The following is a 22,205-nucleotide window of genomic DNA, read 5'->3' as shown; positions in this document are numbered from 1 at the left end:
TGTACATGGATACCAAGTATGTGCAATTCTTAAAAACACGTCAAGTAGTGGATGATTCTGCACGTTATCCAAAATTTTACTGCAGACTTTTCGGCATGGGCAATTCCTAAATTGTTAAATCCATAGGATACCAGAAAAGGATTTAAAATCAAAAAAGGATTTAAAAATTAAACTAGTATTTCAATTGCATCTTAAGAAATATAGAACTATATAAACTTACGCAATCTGAAATCAGAGCGTACGCTAAAATTGGCGCGCTGTTAAATGGGTGCGTTTGTTAGATTTGGCACTTTTGCACATACATTTTCGCTGCAATTTTTTTACGGTCCTCAAAATGGAATAATACCCATTTTTCTTTTAATAAATACAGAATTTCAGTTTTAGCACATAAGTTTAAAGAATTGAATTAATTCAACTACACAAGTGTAGAAAGTAACAGCAGAATTAATGTGAGGCAGTGCTTTCTAACCTGTGATTGGCCCCACAAGCAACTGAGTGGTTAAGACCACTAAATGCTGGTTGATCAACATAGGTTGACATCCAGGTGAATGGGCTGATTACATGGCTAGTTTTGGAAGTCCTACCAATATGTAACGTAAATATGAACCAATTTCCCCCAGAAAGCTCTCTCTGAAGACATCCCTCCAGTTAGGCATACAGCCCTTGCATGCTTTACCATATTGGAATAACCAATTTGTACTTCACAGAGACCCTGCTGCTCAAAGATAATATATATATATATATATATATAAAGAAATTAAAGTTGTACTATAGTTAGTAAAATTATATTCAAATTATAGTCTGTAATAAATTTTAAATATTTTGAATAATAGGTAATAAATAAAGACACATTTGATTTGAAGTGGATGACTGAATTGGAGGAAATGAGTTTTTGTATGGACCATTTCTTACTGCTGCTATCGAAGATAATGTAAAAGATATTGTAATGCAAATTGTTTGATTTATTGAACTTTTGGAAAATATTTGATGCATACCCAAGTTTTGGTAGTATCATGTACAAAAGCGGTAAATAAAGTTAAATTCAGATAGTATAGTAAATTACAGATTCTCAAAACATAATTTCAAACATGGACACTGCGCAGTTGTTTGAATATATATTTTTACAGAATAGTTCTTATCTCTTTATCTTTTAAAACTCCAATAGTACATTATCATCTCTTTCCTGTTAAATTAAATTCAAAATTAATATTCTTTTATCTCAACCCGAAGAAATTTAAAAGCAACAAAATAAAAATGAAGTGAATTAGGCTGTACACACATATTTTACATGTCTTTACATGCACATATGCGTGCTAATACATAATTCATAAACTTAAATTTTTTCCACAATTTAAAATTTATTATGAATTATGCATTTATCAAGCTTATCAACAATATAAAATAGACAGATTTTACAATAAATATTTTTTTAAAACATAAATTAATATTTATAAAAAGATAACAATTACAAGGGTTAGATGAATTATCATAGGAAAAACTCTCATGTTACAAATTAAAAATAATTAGTTGGATATGTTATTTAGCAAGGTATATTCACAATTCTAATAAAATTAATAAACTAAAATTATACAGCTTGCAAAACATTTTTTTAAATAATTTTTCAAATAGCCAAAAAAAAGGGGGTGCAACAATTTATTTCATTCAAGAGAGAACTTACCGAACAAGAGGACCTTGGTAATTCTTTAATTCTTGGAAAGATTCTTCATTTTCCATAATTACCTAAGAAAGATGAACATAAGTTTCAAATCTGAATTTGAACTTCTATGAATACTCATTTTATTTTTTCTTAAAAGTAGAGAGAAAAAATGTCTTTAAATATCAATAAATATGTCCCATAAATCACTAGATTTTTATTTAGGGTCCATAAAATGCTATAATAACAAAACACTTTTGAAAATAAATAAGTTAATAACAAGAAAACTCAAAATGCTGAAATTTTATAAAATCCTTAAATTTAAAGAGTTAAATTAAATTTCCTAATTCACAGTAGCTTTTGTCAAGACTTGTCTTTAATCGAAAAACCATTTCTTCACATAACCATTCCCCCCTCCTCAAACCACCAAAAATACTTTTAAGCAATAAAAAGAAAGAAAAAGCTTTATCTAGCATCTCAAACTGCATATTTCATTAATAAATACAAATCATCTTCATCTGAATATTTTTTATCAAATGTTAAACAAAGTTGCACTGTACAGCAGTGATGGCCAACCAGCAGCACGTGCGCCACAGCGGAATTTTAATAGTGGAATGCAAAGATGTCTTCAATTAAAAGATTTGGAAAAAAAAATAATAATATCATCTGTATCATCTCCATTGATAGATACACACATAGGCACATCAGAATAAATATAATAATTCAGTTTCTCTGCACGATGTTAATTGTTACCCAATTGAAATTACTAACATACAGCAGCATACTACACTGAAAAGCAAATATAAGGAACTTATTTCAACTGCAAGTGATCCAAATTATATTGAATTTTGGAAATTTGTACAACAAGAAATTTTTTGAATTTACACGATTTGGCCCTCAGGTTTTGTTGTAGGCATGGATCAACATACATTTGTGAACAAATGTTTTCTATTATGAAGATAATAATATGAAATACACCTAATACGCCAAATTTTGTTAGCATCTCCAAGAACTAATCCTAATATAGATGACTTGGCAAAAAAACTACATATTCAAAAATCACACTAAGTATTGACCTGTTTATTTAGTTATTTAGAATTAAATGTTTCAAATTATTCATTTTTATTTTATACACAACCTAACTGAGTAAACCTTTAAAAATGTTTATTTACAATAAAACTCTAGACTGTTCACTTGTTTTGTTTATTATATTTTTTAAATGTTCACTACTCATGTTCAGACTTACAGGGGGGAAAAAAGTGCTACTTGTGTAAAAATCTCATAACCAGCCATAAATAACATTTATTTCACATTTTTAAATTTTGTAGTATTTTGGAAAAGTTGCAAAGTAACATTGTTGTATGATCTTAAATTCATATATATAGATAGATAGATTTTTTTTTTTTTTTTTTTTTTTTTTTTTTTAAGATAGTGGCACTCTTTTCAAAAAGGTTGGTTGGTCACCCCTGCTGCACAGCATGAAATATCTATGAAAACTTACATAAATATATTAATTTTAATTCATTTCTAAGAACATGTACAGCAAAATGTAGTTTAAAATTCTGATTGTTTTTAAGCCAATGACTAGATAAAGCCGGTCATGAAATTTTCTGTCATTCCAAATATATAATCTTATCACATAAAACATTTTCTGCTCTTATTTATCATAATGATCTAAATATTATTTTAATGGATCAAAGTTTATGAAAACAGACTAAAATACTAAATGATACAAATTTAGTTAATAAGTGATGTTTCTATAGTTTTCATTAGCAGATCAAAAATGTAACACCACTCTGAGGATTAAATGACTAATGTGTAAACTATAACCTATATTTCAATGAAGGAGGATAAAAAATTTTGAACATTTAAAAAATCTTAGTCTTACCAATCTATTACTTAATGCTTAAGTTTTTCCAAAACATTCTGCAAACCAACTTCTTGCATTTTTTAGCATCTGGGTAAGCAAATTCCCTCAATTTTTCAATTTTATTTTTATTACATAAGAGGGTAAAACTTCATAAAATATTAATTTTATTACAGAAATGCTTAACAGTTTTTAAAAATTACATATGATATACAAATATTAAAAACAGCAGATATTAATACGTGTTAAAAGAACTACAGAAATATAAATTTAACTTTAATAACACATTTATGGTATCAAATTATAATAATCTATATTTCCTTGTTTTTTATCGATTCCTGAAAACATCAGAATGAAAGATTATTTTCCTAAAAGAAGTAAAAATCTCTGTGAAAATTATAAAGGAAAAAAGTCAAGAATTATTATTGCAAACTCAATACAATACATACCTGTAAACTGTGTATTGTTACTGGTGTGGCTAAAGCAGTACTCAGGGGATTAGGCATAACAGTTATTAACATTCCACCTGGGGAAAATCGAGCTATGGGATGAGCATATGAATACTTCACAGGAGTCAAGCGAGCTGAAGGTGTAGATTTATGATCTAAATGAAAAAGAATGAAAGTTTAAAACTATTTAACAATGAATTACTTAAAAAAATTAATGATAAAACAGCATTTTGACCTTTGAATTTCAACTGCAACTTAACATCAGAAACAAACTTTTTTTTTTTCCTTTAGAGGCAGAAAAAAAGGGGGGTGAAAAAAAGAGAGAAGTTGAGTTAATTATTATTTTCCTCCAACCTATTTTTTTCAATTTTAATATTACACCAATTAAAGATAAGAACTAAAAGACTTAAAATGCCCCAGTTATGATAGCTGCTCACATATTACAATTAATATTGCATCAATGGCATCAATTGTTCCCTGAAGTGTAGCATTTAGGATTGGTTTAACAATTCCAAACTTAATTGAGAAAAACTATCACATCAAAATATAGTCATTATCCAATTCACACAGGATTCTGCTGATGAAATTCTGAAAAGAATTTTACAACTTTCCATATCTTCCAATACTACCTACATACATAAATACATACAGATACCATTGGGGTTTTTTGGAGCAAAATGCGTGAAAAATCAACTAAGCCCTGGAAATCAGAATGCAGATATTCTAACTGCTCACTAGATATGCTAACTACTGTGCGATGAGTGCATGCACAGAAAAATTCCATAATTCACTACTTTTCTCCAAGACAAATAGAAAAGATTTTCCAAATCCATGCAGTGATATGTCATTGTACATCATATTTCATTTACATTCAACTGTAAACACTAGGTTTTTAGAGAAGAAAATACAAAAAATCAGTTATGTTTTCATAAGGAATCAAACTGCAGATCTTTCCGATGTAGGATGAATATGCTGCTAACCATTAGATTAAAGGCATACAGAAAAAATGCTCATAATTCCTTTAAACACAATTTAAGTGACGGTGCTTCCACATGATGTTAAAATTACCATGGAATGCAGATCCTTCACATTCAACATCTACCTACTTCTAAAGGACAATTTTCCCTTCCTCTCTCCCTCTTAAAAAAAAAACCACCACTGAACACCAAATTTACTACAGAAGAAGAAAAAGAACTGGTGGCTCATAATAGCAAATTCTTATTACACATATATTTTACATTTTAATTAAATATTTATTCTGAAAATTAGTCAATAAACCTATTTACAACAAGTTTTTGTTCCTTTTTCCTCACTGGAATCTTATGGTAATTGCTTTAAGAATTCAAAGCAGCTGTTCCCTTTGAAGATTTTTCATTGAATTACTATATTAGTGCAGAAATTTCACTGCATTTTCTTCCATTGTAGGTAAATTCCACAAGCACATATTTTAAAACTGTGCTCATGATAAAATAAAAATTTAAAAAAAAAAACCCCTTTTTTTAATAAAATCTGTTGTACCTTGGAATGTGGCAAAAATCAACAAACATAACAGAAGAGCATGAGCATGGTTGCCATTAGAAAATGGCTAAGTTACTTGTTAAAAATTGAAGCATATGGGCATTGTTGCCACATTCTGTCATATTTGGTCTGGCATACTGAAAATATGGCAACTTTTATAAAGGTGGTTGTGATAATATGAAAGTAACCATTATTTAATCCTAGGATACAGCCAAAAAATTTAAGCACTTAAGTTAGCTATCTTAAATGCCAACTGATAAACAAAACTTTTTTAAAGACAAAAAACTCACAAATGATTAATAAATTTACTAAAAGTTAGAATTTTCCAAAATAAAACAAACGTAAATACAACACCATTCACAATTTCATCTTTGTAATTTTAACTTTTCATGATAAGTTTATAGTAAGTTTTATACTCTGGTAATGATAAAAAGATTTAGTTATTTAAGGCGAGCAGTTTTATTTATTTATTTTTTACTGGATCATCTCAGCATAAGAGCTTGAAACAAAAGTTTTCCACAAATGAGGGGGTGATAATTTCTTTTATGGTAGCATAAATCTTTACCTTTTGCACACAATAACACCTAATTTCAAGCATTGAAACTCATGCATTAACTGCAAGCATTTTTTAAAATGTATTTGAATATCAAAGTATCTACAGCTGTCTGTTTTTACAGTGAAATTTTTTCATCTTTAAAACTATCACAAGAAGTATGTAGTCTCAACAATAAAACTACCCTAAATTATAACAATTTCACTAATTTATTCTAATAGTAAAAATGCAATACTCTTAAAATTACAGCAGATACTGACCAGGTACTTCTGCTGAAACTTCAGCACGAACATCATCATACGAATAATTCTGTTGTAGATTGTAAGTAGAAAATTCTGATTCATTTGAGTCAATGTCTGGTTCAGGATACTGACTGAAAAGATAATTTTATACTTTAGAAGAATACTTACACTTACTGTATAAATGTTACAATATTTAGGCTTACAGTATAAAAACTATCTCATTATTTAAGGGGGGGGGATATTTTACAGAACAAAAAAAACTTTAAACTTAAGTGAAAGCAAATAAAGTATACACTTTTTTTAAAAGTGTCACTATATTAACTCTGCTTTACAATCTTCATTTCAAAGTCTATTTTGCATCTATGAACAACTGATTTTAAAAGGAAATATAAAATATACATTGAGTATACTGATTATATATCTTTCAGTATTCTACTCGTATAAATCATTTAACAGGGTCCATAGCCACATTTTAGTTAAAAAAATAAGCACTTATAAGCACTTTTCAAGCACATTTTAAGGAAAAAATAAGCACCTGTCTAATTACATTATACACAACTGCATAACCTTAAAAGAAAAATTAGACTTGTAATTTAAAATATGAACACTGCAATATTTATTAAGAGAATGAGCATTACCTCAACAATGGAAAACAATTAACTTTTTTTTTTTTTAATTTTAAATGACAGTTCAATTTACAGAATTAGTTTACAATGAGAGAAAAAAAAAAAACTATGCAGAACTAAACTATATTACAAAATTTAATGATGATATTTCAGTTGAAAATATAAAAAATAAATAATAATAAGCCATATTAATTGTATTCATTTGGCACCTAATAATAAATACAATTTATTTTTCCACTCATATTAATATTTAAATAATTTAACTTAAATTCTGAACATTTTCTAAATTTTCATTGCATAGCAGTTTTCCCTTAACATATATCCCAAGCAAAGTAATTTAAGTAATAAAGAGGCACATTTCTGAAATCAGAAGACAGAAAATTGCTTCATTCAGTCATCCTTTAACAGTAAAAGCTTAACTAACCCGCATACTCGAAATTCCCGAATATTCCGGATAGTAACTGGAAAAAGAGGAGTGGGGGAGATAGTAGCTGTTCTTTAGATTTAAATTTAGGCTAAATAAATGATTTTGACATTTTGATATGTGCATCATATAAAAACCAATGGAACTGAGAAATATTCTGCTTAGAAAGCACAGTAAAACTCTTTTAACCCCTTCGCGCCGACTGACACGTATATGTGCCAGCAACGAACGCACTTATCTACTGGCCGACACGCAGGCGTGCCAGAGCATTGTTGCGTTTTCTACCGACTGTCACGTATTTGTGCCAGTACCTTGGAACGTTTTTTAAACTATAATTTCTGCCACAAGATGGCACTGTATGCCCATATGGTTTCAGATACATGTACATTAGACCTTCTACTCGAAATGAGAGAAGCATGACTCACATACACGTGTTTTTATTATATAAACAAACGGGGAACTAAATGTTTCCGAATGGCGTGATTTATGACGTCTCTTTAAATCGCACTTTATTCGCACGTGGTAGTTGTTTATTGTAAGTAGAAGTTTTATATGCGCTAAAGCGTTGAGTATTTTGGTTTACAGTTCAGTTTTTAGAATATAATTAGATTTTGTTAGACATGAATTCTTTCTGTTTTTACCGTTTCAATGTCGAAGTGTCGAAAATGTTTAACAGAGCATGAGATAGCAGAAATGATGCAAAATATTTCAGATATTGATTCTGAAATTCTGATACTGATTCTGAAAGATTAACTGAAAGACATTTTCCAAAACTTGTTCAGAAAAGACTGATAAGAAAATGAGACGACGATGCTTCGTTTGTTCACATTCCCGGAAAAATCCTCCAAAACGGCAAATGAGTTATTAGGAGTTCAAGGAATGTAACGTAGGACTGTGTGTAGATCCCTGTTTTAAAATTTTTCATACGAAAAGAGAATTTTAAGTAATATATTTAGTTTTCAGATGTATAATGTTAAAAGTCATAAAATGGTGAGTAATTAAAATAAAATGTGTAATATATGCATTTAAACAAGAAATAAGCGCGCTCCGCTTTAAGCGCGCGTTTTCGCTACCCGGCTCGAAGGGGTTAAGTGTGCATAAACAAATCTCAGACCGAACATCAAAATTAATTATCAATGCAAAATACCGCAAACGTTATTGCGCAATACGTGTGCGTAATTCTTCCATATCGGATACTACGCAATCGGAATCAACACCTGCCGGTATTCGGAGAAAAAAGAACTAAATAAAGGAAAAGAAAGAGACTTACTAATCTGGGGTGTTTCTGATTCTAATTTTCAACAGACTGTATTAAATTTCCGGAATAGAATCAATCTTCGCTTGGGTTGGGTAGACCGCAAAAACCTTTAGTGCTATTCAATCCAGATTGGACAGTGACAAAAAAAAGTCCGCTGCTTCAATATTAGAGATTTTGCGGAGAAACTCCCAACCTCCGTACTGTATAATGTACTGGCAAAGAAAATGAAATTATTTTGACTAGTCGATTACTTTCCTTTTATTTAAGCCATTCCGATTATTATTTCTTAGAAAGCTAATCTGTGTAAAAACACACCCATTTTTGGAAGTTTATCTATACTTCAGCAGTTACTGCAACTATACTATTATAAATATTCATACATATACTCATAATATAAGCATAATGATCATAGTAAACACAAATATGAACTGACCACGCGGAACGAGAATGCAAATTTATTAAAATCTTGATAGAAATTCAAACGTGTGTAGTATTTGGGTGGGGGGAAAAGAATACCGAACGTACCGGAATTTTCTACGTTTTCGCAATTCTTTGGCCAATAGAACAACATGCAACTGTCTATACTCTCGCGTGCACCATAGGTTACGTTAATGCAGAGGAAGGGGGGGAAGCAATTTTCGGGAGTATGATTCACCATCTGACGTTGCATATAAGAAAGAAAAGTTGTTTATTTAGCTTCGGCTTTAGTACGGGGAAAAAATGCGCGTTCATTAAAAACAAAGAATTAAAAAAAAAAAGCACTAATAGCAAAAAATAAACACTAAAAAAAAAAAAGGGCTTTAAAGAAAAAGTAAGCACCTATAAGGGCCTTTATATTTTATTTTCAAATATAAGGACTTATAAGCACTTGTAAGGACCGCTACGAACCCTGTTTAAGTCTTTTTTAGTACAAATGCATATTCTCAACATTTCTGAAAAGGGAAGATTTCTCATTACTATGACATGAAGTTTAAAAATCAGCAGAACATTCAACAAAATTCTCATTTGTGGCAGAAATACAATCACAATATTTCCTAATATCACATGAGAAATACTAATTAATATACCTAGATGACATATCTTTAGACAGTTCGTTGGCTGAGCTGCGACCAGAACGTATACTAGATCGATCATAATCGGTTTCGTATCCATATTTTGCATAATACTGTCGATGCTGTTCTTGAGCTTCTCGATATTGCCTATACCTTAAAACAAATACATTTTTTTAAAGAAATATGTGTTCAAACAAACCTATCATTCAAATAGGCATTACCTTAAATTTTAAGACAGTTACAATTCGAATTTATAATTTCTTATTAAACAATTTTATTACTTTTTTGATTAAACTATTTAATAGATTAAAACAAAATAACAAAAATGTATCATAAAAACTAAAAAGTCTCATTCTACAGTTATGCTGCTTGTTAACAAAAATTATCAGAACAAACCTTGGATCATTTCTGTAGAGTTCGTCATAAAAACCATAGTTATAATTGCTATAATCATATCCATATGCATCGTAGTATGGCGCGTAATAAGAATACCTTTGATATGGATCACATTCATAACCTATAATAAATAGAATATTTTTTAAACTTTTAAAACTAGTTTAGTCAGAGTGCAAAAACAGCACATAATACATGTTACATTGACCAAAATGAGTCAAAAACTGCAAAGAATACGATTTACAGTCCATTAATTTTCAGAAGTACAATATCAAGAACAATGGTTGAAACAGAAAGAAACATACTATAAAAATAGTTCCAAGAATATAGTACAAAATTAGTGGCTTAATGTAGGTTGAAATATAACAAATTATGAATATAAAGGTAAATAACATAATTTTGCTGAAACATTTTTTTTAAAAAATTTTAAATGAAGAAAGAAACATTTATGCTATTTAAATATTAATACAAAATGACAAAGGTACTTTTATAATGTAAGTGATATATGCCAATATACAACTGAATCTTGATATAGAAGAAAATAACGGTACTTTTCCGTTTCGCCGGCGCAAATCTCGCCAAGCAGACTTTATTGGCGACAACATACAATATGCACATAAAAAATTTTAACAAATGCTAGTTCTAAGAATTTTTTATTTTGAAGGCACAAACATTTTAATAGCGTTTAAAATTTTGTAAAAAGACAAATTTGTAAAAAGACATTAATTTAAGAATTTACTATGCTTTCATGGTTCAACATCCCGAGTCGCCGGTTTGTATCACGTGACCCCAAGTGATCTCATCCCACGTAAACTACGCTACAAAAATCTAATTCTCTCAGTAATTATTTACATTAATTTCAAGTTAAATCTTAATATGGAATAAATGTTTAGATGCCAGAATTATTTCAATTCGTACGAATAGCTTACTCAGAAATTATGTAAAACCGCGGTGCTTTACTTCGCTATGGTATTCTCCTTAGAATTGATGAATTTAACCCTTGACGTTGCCTTTTCTATATTTTTGCTTTCGAATGAGCGGTGCGATTGCAACTTAATTGACTTAATTACTGCGAATGGCCTTAAGGCATAAAATTGAAATATCTGGTAAAAATTCTATGTAATTGTATGCCAGTATTGAAAGAGACACTCAATCTCATAAGAAATGGCGTTGACTTGTTTTGAAAATGAAGCGTAAAAGGTTACCAGCGAGGATATTCCGTTTGGCACCAGTTGTACCATTATTGGCGACTTTATCACCTGCGCCGGCAAAACGGAAAAGTACCAAATAACTTTCCTATATGGTACTTATGAATAAATGCAGCATCCTTCTAGAAGTAGTTAAAATTTTCAGAAAATCTCAGACTCCAGCAACTATGGGCATAGCAATTCTTTAGCTTTAACAGGTAAGGTGATCATTTTCTGCATGCATTTTTTTATTATATTACAGATAAATCGTGACATTTTTTATCAAAAATTATATTTTATTACATTTGCGAAATTTGCTTGTAATAGAATAAACTGAAGTTAGTACATTTGCCAGAAAACTGCATAGCCACACAATTTCTAACAGAACATAAAATAAAAGGGGGGGAAGAAAGGAAAAAAGCACTTGGATGGAAATTTATTGATAAATTTTTTGAACACAAATATCTATTTAAAACATGTACTCATATACTTTTTTTTCATTTATAAGCCATCTTTTTTTTACCTTCTATAAAATTGCTTAATTGAAACAAAATGTTTGTGTTAATGTATAAGTACCTATTATTAAAGTACCTAGTTATTATTAAAAATCATTTCAATTTAAAATTTCCTTTGTTTTGGAAGCATTTTCTGAAAGCTGTAATATATCTGTCTTCAACAGACTTATTAAAGGTTTCAATTAAATATTGGAAAAAAGCTTTTCAGTAAATTCAAAATGAATTTTTGATATTCTATCAATGATCTATCATTGGTGTTTGACAATATTTCACAACTGGTTGCAAATTGGAAACTTATTTATTGGATATCATTAATTTTTTGTCATATTACAAGTTTCTTTTTTTTTAATTAAAACTTATTTAAATTACATTGTTATTATTTTTGCAGCATATATTCCAAACTTCAATTATAAGACATTCTTTAAATAATCTAAAATTGATACTTTCAATAAAAAGTTTTAACAAATAACTACATGTAATTGTAATGCATATTATTTTCATTATGCAACTATCACAAATATACAGTATTAAAAAGAAAATTTGAAATGCACTTATGTATTTGAAAATAACATTATAGTTGAAAACTAGAATATAAAAATAGGAAAATATGATATGAACACCGTATGGTTTACTTGTATGGCTTATTGAATTACGCTAATTTTTTCCTGTACTTCATTTACACTTATTTCCTTGAATTATTCTAGCTTAATTAACTAGTCCTTTTATGCAAGTAGAAAATGACATAAAAAGTTACAAATTTTGAAATTAAATATACTGCCTATTTTTGTTGCATTGGAGTCAAACTTCTCATAATTTTATTTTTTCATAATGAGTATAAAACTTTTCCACATATAAGTAAATATCGGACCCATGAGACCGCATTAAAAATTAAGATTTTCTTATTTATCGAAAATTATTTTTTAAGAAAAAATTTGACATTGCCAAAACATGAATATTTTCATCATTTAAAACACTTTTGTAAATAGAGGTATATGACTATCACCAACAATTGTGAAAATGAAGACAGAGTAAAGACTTTTAGCTGGGTAAGCAGGCAGGTCTCAGCTAATTCAGAAGTTGTGAAATATAAAAGTTAAATTGGACTGACGAACAGTAACCATTAAAAATGCTACTAAAGTCTAGCTGAGCATATGTATGATACATCATAAAAATATTCAAATGAAATAGAACTGTAAACATTTTTTACAATAGAAGTAAAATGTAAAAATTATAATTAAATTATTATTTATTTGTGAAAGGATAATTGCTTTTCAAGGGGAAATAATTCTCCTTTAGCAGATGCATAATAATTTGGGAATTATATTTATCTTGCATTTAGCTATATATGTGTATGTTTTTAAAGAAATTATATCAAAGAATTATTTTTAAAGAAATTATTTAATACACAATAGATTTTTCAAATTTTATGCTAAAAAATTACCTCTGTAATTTGGATGCCGTTGGTAATATTCTGCATTTCGAGAATACCCAGGAGGATATGCATAGGGATACTGCTGTCGGGTATAACCATACTGGCCATTTCGATCACCACGACTGAGGTCCGACTCACTCATCCTGGAAGAAGGACGAGCATTCTCAGGTTGACCTCCTCTTCGGTTCATGCCATTACCATAATAATAATCTTCTGGCTTTTCTCCTATTGATGTTGTGCTGGGTGGTCTGGATCTTTCTCGATCTGAGTAATATTGCCTTTCATCAAAGCTGGGATATTTCTGATCTGCAAACCTTTGACGATTATTTTCTGAATGATTATTCTGATACCTTGGATCCATTCTCATATAATTTACATTAAATGATGAGTCAGTGTTTCTGTTAGAGATATTTATAGCTGGATTGCCTGCATGTTCTAAGTATTCCATATTTGTTAAATTTTTCCTTGGTGAATCAGAATTTTGACTGTTAGGATGTGTACTGCCATTTATTTTCGATTCCTTTAAGTATAGGTGCTGCTGCTGATCATTCTGCTCTGCAAACTTTTCATCATTTCTTCCTACAGATGACATAGGTTCATACTTTTTAGACTGGGAGGAAGAGGCAGACTTTGTTGCTTTGATTTCACTGCTGCTTGTAGCTGACAATTGGTTTGTTTTCAATCTTTTTTCACCTAAATCAGTCTTACTAGAAGGCATTGATGGCAGCATTACTGGGACATTTGACTGTAGAAAAAGAAAAACATACATCTAAGTATGGAATAATTTGTGAATTCATTAAATGAATAAATAAAACTGGAAATATTATTCAGTTTCTTGTATAAGAATATACTGGTTACATGGAAATTTAGAAATATTGTCAAAATATTTACCCCTCCAAAGCAAGAAGGAAAGTTTCTGTCTTGTGCTCAAAATTTTTACTACCATTTATTTTTTAACTTTTTAAATAACAATATGAAAAGTGGTACAATAAATTAGCAACAAAGAAAATAAATGCAGAAGCAAAAATTCACCAATGTAAAGAAAAAATAAAATTTCATGAATAATGCTTATATCATTATAATAAAATAATCAAAGATTATCCACTCCCTGAGAGATTAAATTCACAAAATTATCATAAGGTACCATGAACATGAATTTTTAAGGTTTTATTTCAATTTTGAAAAATAAATTAGTTTGAGAAATTAATATTAGTAAAAGTGCACTAAGAATTTTCTTTCTTAAGACATCCTCAAAGAAAGTATAATAGTGCATTATAAAAGGAAAATGCTGTATGCATGGGTTATACTCATCACTACTATCGTTCATCTTAGCCTTTCTATTGGAAATTCTTACATAGTATAATGCATGTATACTGCACTAGAATACTCTACACATTTTATGGAAAATTTTATATCCACCTGTTTAAGTAACTTTATCTAACAGTCTGCTTTGTTATGCTCTATGTCAAATCAATCAGTGCATGGACTTGAAATAATTAAAGCGGAATATAACTTGTAGGGATTCATTTAATTTATTTAACAGTTAATTTTATTTTAAAGCAACTTCCCTTTTACTCTCGTTTTTAACCTATGCTTTCTTGCTGGAATGCTAATGAATTAGCACACGTGTACTCAAATGAAGCAGAAAGAAGTATTTAAGGGAAGGGTTGTAGAAGGTGATTTCAGAGTGTATTACGCCTGCTTGAAGGCCATGTTGTTATCTTTGAGTTACTAGCAATTAGATTTGTAGAGTGTTGCATGCTTCTAGCCAATAGGCTTGTTGATACTGCCTTTTATTAATCAGAGCCTGTCTGCACGTTAAGTAACCTGTGAAAGGCTATTAGGCTATATTAATTCTATTTCATGTAACTTATTATCTTTTGAGCTAAGACAAATGTGTTGGATTCTCGAAGCATGAGTTGATGCCGTTTGAAATTTATATCGAGTTAATAAAGAGTTCCTTACACCCTTCTCTGGACTTTGCCATACTTAAGACTTGAGGATAATTCCTCACACAGTCTGCTAGCTCTCATTAATTTATGTTTGCTAAAAACTTAAAATATGTACTATAAACTTAAGAGCCAATTAAAACTTATAAGGTAACATTCAAGTTGCTTACCAGTTATTTTATGTTAATATTCCTTCCTACTGATCTTATTTCCATTTTTCTTGACAGAATGTAAATTTCCAGCTTATGCGATATTCAAATTAAGCAGAAAGAAGAGATTATTTTAAGGAAAGGTTTAGAAGGTACAATTAGAGGCTGTTCTGCCTGCTTGAAGGCCACATTGCTAAATTTGATTCTCTTGCAATTAATATTCAGTGGCGTTGAGTTATTCTTGCCATCAAGCTTGTTGTGTCGACTTTAGGTCCGACCCATCTTATGCATTATTTAAATTGTGAAACCATTAGGCTAAACTTGTTTTAATTAATTTTAAGTTCATCCATTATCTTTGATTTTAAACCAAAACCACCAACTTCTGTAAACATGAGTTGATGCTGGCTGTTAAACCTTACTTAAGTTAATAAAAGGGTTCCTTTATGCCTTTTTCCTGTCTCTGTGGTAATTACAAGACATAGTGATAATTCAGCACTTGCCTTTTAGAGTTTTGTTATAGTTTATGTTCTCTAAAAAGACCAAACTCTATAAGCTGTATTACCAAATGTGCAATGACAGGTCAAATATATTACTTCAAATACAGCAAAATAATTTTATATAATGCCTGAAAATTATTCTAGATCTCATTACCCAATAATAATTATAAATTCAAATATTATTACTTACAACTCAAAGTTTTCATTCAAACTAAATTGAACCAATGCACACAGAGAAAACATATTATGATTAATGCACATAGAATCATTTAATTATTTAATCAGTTAATTCTGTACAAACAGACTTTATAAAGCAGGAAATCTTGAATAATTAACTGTGCCTTCACTTGAAGTTTTTAAGTTTTTAGCTGGATGAAGTGCCTACTATTCATAACAGCACTCTTCCTTAATTCCTTAGCCCACTCAAAAGGCAACAAGGAGGGAAAAGCGATAAACAGCATATAAAATCAGATTCATGGAAACCATGGTCCATTAAACTTAAGTTTGAGTGCTGTAACAGAGATGCCAGATTTTCTGAAGAACGAAATCTTGAAAAATCATATATATCCCAAGAACTAAACACAGTTTTCCACACTATAAGATGATACAGTATTTTATTACATCCATACTTATTCTTCTTTCTTCATTCAGTTAATTTACATCTTCTTTTGAAGCAAGTTTTAGGAATATGAAATCGGAAGAGATAAAAATGAGTAAAAATTTAAGCTAACTGGATAGATATTTATAAAGCACATTACAAATTCAGTGAGCTAGTTAATTGAAAACTACAGATATATTGACGGATCAGTATTGCTGAATATTTTTTTTTTATTTGAAGATTTAATTGATATCTCTTCATTACAGAAAGAATATTGGATTGATTGTCAGTAAATAGTAATTACTAGATAGTGTTCTAGCAAATTTTCTAACATAGCCTGCTAAAGCTTTAATTTTTATAAAGCAAAGCACTGCTTCCAGTCTATACATTATAATTGAGAGTTTCTGCGAGGTTTTTGAGCTGCACAATAACACCATTTGATAAAAAAAAACTGATTTAAATTCACTTTAAAATGCATGATTCAGGTTATTAAATTATTTATAATATGCTTCTGCTATAAAATACATGGTACTTTCCTATTATGGCCCTTAAAACAGTCCTACCTTACATTTGCAAAATAAAACACATGTGCTATTCATTTACCCACTGCAGGAGTAAACTTTTAACCACATACGGAAAAAGGTAAGAGTAGTTTTGATAAAATTTTAAGATATGTGTCACAATTTTGTAAGACGATTACTGCCCCATGCAATGTTCTTTATTTTGCAATGTAATTTCAATACACCTTGACATGTTTATTTATGATTCTTACATTTGAAAGTTGGACTGATGTTTGCATAAAATAAAATAAAAAAAAAAAAGGGGGACTTAATTGATTTTTTTACAAAAAAGATATAACTAAGCCATATGCTAAAGTGTTTTCCTTTTGTCAAAAATATGTTTACAATTTTTAATTTACTGATGTCTAAGGAAGATAACAGCTGAAAGTAGATGACATTTTAATGCTATGAGCAGATCATAATTTTTCTTTCTTTAAAATAAATAAATAAATAAAAATGTTAACAATCTTTGGTTTACTGAAGACTAAGGAAGATGCTACACCACTCTTCAAAGAAAAAGGCATTTTACCATGCATTTGAATATGCAAAAATGTCTTTGAAAAGCATCATTTCCGACAATTGGTTCAGCAGCTTCAGAATATTGCTTTTAACAACACTACAATTTATTTACTGTTGAGAAGAGGAACTGACATCACTTAAGGAGTGTGAGGAAATAACTAAAACTTTCCAAAAATGTAACAGTAGAAGATAACAGCTATGATTAGACCCCATATAAATGGTTTCTTTCTTCATTTTTAAGTTAACAATTTTGTATTTACTCATGACTAAGCAAGATGCTACATCATTCTTCCAAGAGAGAGGCATTTTATTTCTTTCAGATGCCATAATGTTGAGGGCTGTGAAAATGGGAAAATACCAAGTATATTGAAAATTAATTAGTTGTCCTAAATTTTATGTTCCTAGGCTAATCTTATTTTGAAATTTTGTTACTGAGAGAATCAGAAGTTTGAATAGGGAAGGAAAGTTATTGATCACTGTAATTTTAAATACGATGAAAATAAAATTAATAATAATATGCATACTATCATGCAGATGAATGTAATAATATACAATGTACTGAAGGAAAACAATTAACAAATATTAACTGATAAACCACTGGTTGAAACTTCATAGAAGTTTTACAGATGTCTACAATAGATTAAGACAAATAAAATTTAATAGCAAAAATGATGCCAACGAGTCCCTACGGGTGGAAGAATAGAACTTAAACAGTTTAGGTGTTACTCATTCAATAAATTTATTATGGGGAAATATTTTCCCGTGTAAAGGCTACAAATCAAAAGGCAGGAGAGTTACGGATCTATCGGGAGATGTTATGAAAAGCTGGGTGTCTTTGAATAAAACCAGGAGACCTAAAGAATTATAATTAAATTTCAATTAACAATGCATTTAAGTTCTATTATTCTATTTTATAAATTTTTATTTTTGCCGAGGAAATAAAATTTTAATAACTATCAAAATTCTCATACGTTAAGCAATCAAAAAATTAAGCTGGAAAAATTCATAATTAAAATAAAAAATAATATTATATTAAATTATTTTTTATTCATTTATTTACATTTCTTTCTAAGAGGAAACAACAGTTTATTCATACATCAATAAAAAAATAGCTAAAATATTAAAAATATGATCTTACTTCATTTAATGAAGGCCACTGTGTTTTGCCAGATGGCACAAAATTATATAAACTGCCTGTATTTGAAGACGGCTTGGAATCACCGGATGACTCTGATTTGTCCGACTTTGAAGATGAATGCAAAGGAGGTGCAGCAGGTGCAAGAGAAACATAAGGAATGTCAGGATTATCACATAATAATGAACTGGGTGAGTTATTCAACTCATTTCTTAAATGTTTCTGATGTGAAACATAGAGCGGAGACAATTTTCTAAGTTCTTCATAATCAGGAGGACGTTCTAAATTATCTGGAAATGTTTCTAAATTTACTTCCTGCACTATGGTTTTGCCCTCTGATGCTTTTGCCTCAGCATGTTTCTGAACAGACACAACAGACACTGCAGATTTTTCCTGTTGAACAATTGCTCCTGAAAGAAAAATAATACCTTACGGTTAATTTATATATATAAAAAAGATAAAATCTGAATTGTATTTAAGATGAAAAATACTCATCACATATTCTAAATAAAACAAATTAATATGATACTTTACAAGCAATTAAAATATGCAATAGAATAAAAACATTTAAATATTTCTAAAGCACTCTCTAAAATATGCAAGACATTCATGTCATATTTACAGTGTGGTTTTCTAATGAACTTAGATATTACATTCATTCCATATTTACAGATAAAACTAGCTATAAAAATTATAATAGTGGCTAGTTTGTTTAAAACAAATTAAAACACATAAGTAAAAACTTTTTTCATCATTAGGGCTTATGAATGAAACAAATGCCAATATATCTCAACTGTGATCTTTCATCAATATCCTGTCAATCTATTAGAATATCTATATTTGAGATCATTCCCCTCAAACTCGTTTTACTCAAAAAAAAAAAAAAAAAAAAAAAAAAAGCATACACTGGATAATCTTACGGCATGGCACAAATTATAGCATACAGCAGCAGTTCTCAACCTTTTGACTAACGCATACCATCATGTAAATAAAAATTAAAAACCTTTAGTACCACCACTAGTAAATAACTACTACCACCACCACTCTTGAACATAGCTCAGATCGCATAAATTTACAAGTGTTAGAGGAAAAACATGATCAAGATGTTGGGATTTTAATTTTTTAATTTAATAGTTAGAAATACTTTGCTTCTTTGCATACCACCTATTTTTATCTCTTGTACTACCGGTTGAGAACATAGGCATACAGAACTGGTGAATGTGGCCTAAATAATTTTTGCTTTATTGAAAGACCTTTCTGAAGATTAAATTTTACTTTCTTTGGTGGTTACAAATTTTTCCATGCATAACTGTTATCACAGTTAACTCAAATTAAGTCTTCATACTTAAAATTTTAAATGCCATAGCTTACAAAAAATATGATTTAACATGGCCATGATAATAAAATGATGTTCTGCAAACTGTTACTATAAATAGCCATGGTAATTAGGAGCAATAGACATATACCTTTACAATCTAGACCATTACTTTTAACAAAGATTAGATTGAGCTATTCCATGCAGGAAGATATTTATTTAAATAATTTTACTTCTATCTAATTTCTTGAAACTAAACCGAAATCAGAAATTATTTAATAACAAACATCACGTTATGTAAAACACCACAATAACAATGTCATTAAACACTTCACTAACCAACTTACAAAAGCACATTCTTTCAGTCTTTTAGTTACACATTTTGCTATCTGACATACTTAAAGAAACTTCTGACAAAGTTGGCCATAGAGACGATAAAATAAAAGTTTTCATTGCACTGGATATCAGTCATAGAACATGGAGATAAATGAGATATTTAATAAAAAATACTTTCAGCAAAGTTTTTGTTTAAGAGTATGAGTGAAGTTGCAGACACTTTTGAACAGTCAAAAAATCTATAATTTGCAAACATTAAAAAAAAAAAAAAAAACCGAGCTCAATACAAAAATATGGTAATTGCTATTATTATTACTGATATATCTTTGTAGTATAAAAAGGTATAGCTTTTACTATGCAAAATATTTTTGCAAAAGAATATAAAAGCTTGTACTTCTAACCCTTGGAATGGATTAAAAAATGTAACAATACAATTTTGTAAAATCTAAATATGAATGAATACTGTTCCCCTCCCAAAAAAAAAAAAAAAAAAAAAACTTATATGCTTCCAAGTGTCATGTATTCAGCAATTAGAATGTATATTGTCAAATAATATAAAGAATATAGTGAAAGAAGAAAACCATCACATCATAATTTTTATAAGAAAACTATTGCATTTTAACATTTTGACTTGATATTTATTGAATGCCACTGCCAAACATTTCATGAAAAGTAATCCTTGAATTCTGAATTGCAGTTCAACACATAACTATATCTGATTTTGAAACAGCTACTTAAGGTTAGCTAGCCTCCTTTAAATTAGAATAAATTTTATACTTTCTAATTATCTGCATCTATTCAAAAAGTTTCAAACTAGTACTGTTGGCTTAGTAAATTTGGTACAATTCCATTTATAAATAACAATAAAACAAAGCATTTTATGAGAAAAAGAAACCTATATGACCTATATTTATATTTTTACAGCTGATGGATAATGGTAAATAAAATGACAGCTAAATATATAAAGCACATGTGCAAGAGCAAATTGTTGTTGCTTATATACTCAAAAATGTGCCAAATATGGCAATTCTATTGAATTTTGAAACTGAAGGTACAGATAATCAGAAAGTAGACAAATTTTGGCAGCTATTTCCTTTTATTTGTAACAAATGAGAATTTTCTTATCAACTAATACCAACCACTTTTTAAATTGTTATTTCCTCGAGGAGGTTTAAATGGACTTTCTTCTCGAGGACGAATGATTACTTTTTCAGGTTCACAAGATGCTGAACGAGATTTCTGCCCAGATTCAGCAGGAATCTGTTGATTTAAAGGTTCTTCTAAAGGTAATTCTTTATTATTCTGCAAAGCAGAAATGTACCAATTAATATTTAATGCACGAAAAGATGTTACACACAGGTAAAAGCTTAAAGATATGAAGCAAAATCAACCTGTTTTGACCCTTTCTGCTGTAGTTTTGATGAATCTGAAGTATGTGGCTCTGGAACTTCCTGATTAACAGGTTCTATTAAAAAAATGGGCAATGAAACAACATTAATACAATGTAGGATTGAATTTATTTAAAAAATAGAGGAGAAACTTCAAACATTTCATATGCTAAAAAAAATATTCACATATATTTACTGACTGATACACTTTATTAAGTGAATCATTATGGAAATATTTTAGAGATTTCCAATAAAATCTATTACTTTTACTATAAAATAATCCCTGAAAAAATTTAAAAAACTAGGAAATTTAGTGTCATTGATCAGTATAAAAAAAAACACAGGATATAAAAAAGATTACTCTTACAGCAAAGCATAAAAAATAAACAAGCTACTGTATATATCTGAATTAAACAAAATCTGCCTTATAATTTCCTTTCAAAAGAGACTGTTACAGTTTACAATAAAGTTTCAGCAAGTGGAGTTCATTTTTAATACTATGTATAGAATTTTTAGCCCAGAAGGGCTATTAATTTCATTTTGGCATCTTGCGTTAGTACACTATAAATGTTGGTTCACTTTTCAAACT

At 29.3% G+C, this 22,205-nt stretch overlaps 1 protein-coding gene across 3 annotated transcripts in view; it reads right to left on the bottom strand.

Annotated features, from left to right (window-relative positions):
* Sec16 (endoplasmic reticulum export factor secretory 16) overlaps positions 1-22,205 on the bottom strand; it is a 99,310-nt gene that overhangs the window by 68,348 nt on the left and 8,757 nt on the right. For all 3 annotated transcript variants that reach the window (XM_085811850.1, XM_085811851.1, XM_085811852.1), the window contains 9 exons: positions 21,620-21,693; positions 21,368-21,530; positions 18,581-18,987; positions 13,180-13,915; positions 10,040-10,160; positions 9,659-9,796; positions 6,302-6,414; positions 3,971-4,125; positions 1,679-1,740 (listed from right to left, as the gene is read on the bottom strand). In XM_085811850.1, coding sequence (XP_085667976.1) covers positions 1,679-1,740; positions 3,971-4,125; positions 6,302-6,414; positions 9,659-9,796; positions 10,040-10,160; positions 13,180-13,915; positions 18,581-18,987; positions 21,368-21,530; positions 21,620-21,693 — 1,969 coding nt within the window. The remainder of the gene's footprint in view (positions 1-1,678; positions 1,741-3,970; positions 4,126-6,301; positions 6,415-9,658; positions 9,797-10,039; positions 10,161-13,179; positions 13,916-18,580; positions 18,988-21,367; positions 21,531-21,619; positions 21,694-22,205) is intronic.

The sequence above is a fragment of the Stegodyphus dumicola genome, chromosome 2 (genome assembly GCF_044657685.1).
Source record: "Stegodyphus dumicola isolate Sdum_Otavi_A_Nest chromosome 2, ASM4465768v1".
NCBI lineage: Eukaryota > Metazoa > Arthropoda > Arachnida > Araneae > Eresidae > Stegodyphus > Stegodyphus dumicola.
Note: the sequence above shows the minus strand (reverse complement) of the source record. Positions and strands in the feature narration are given on the sequence as shown.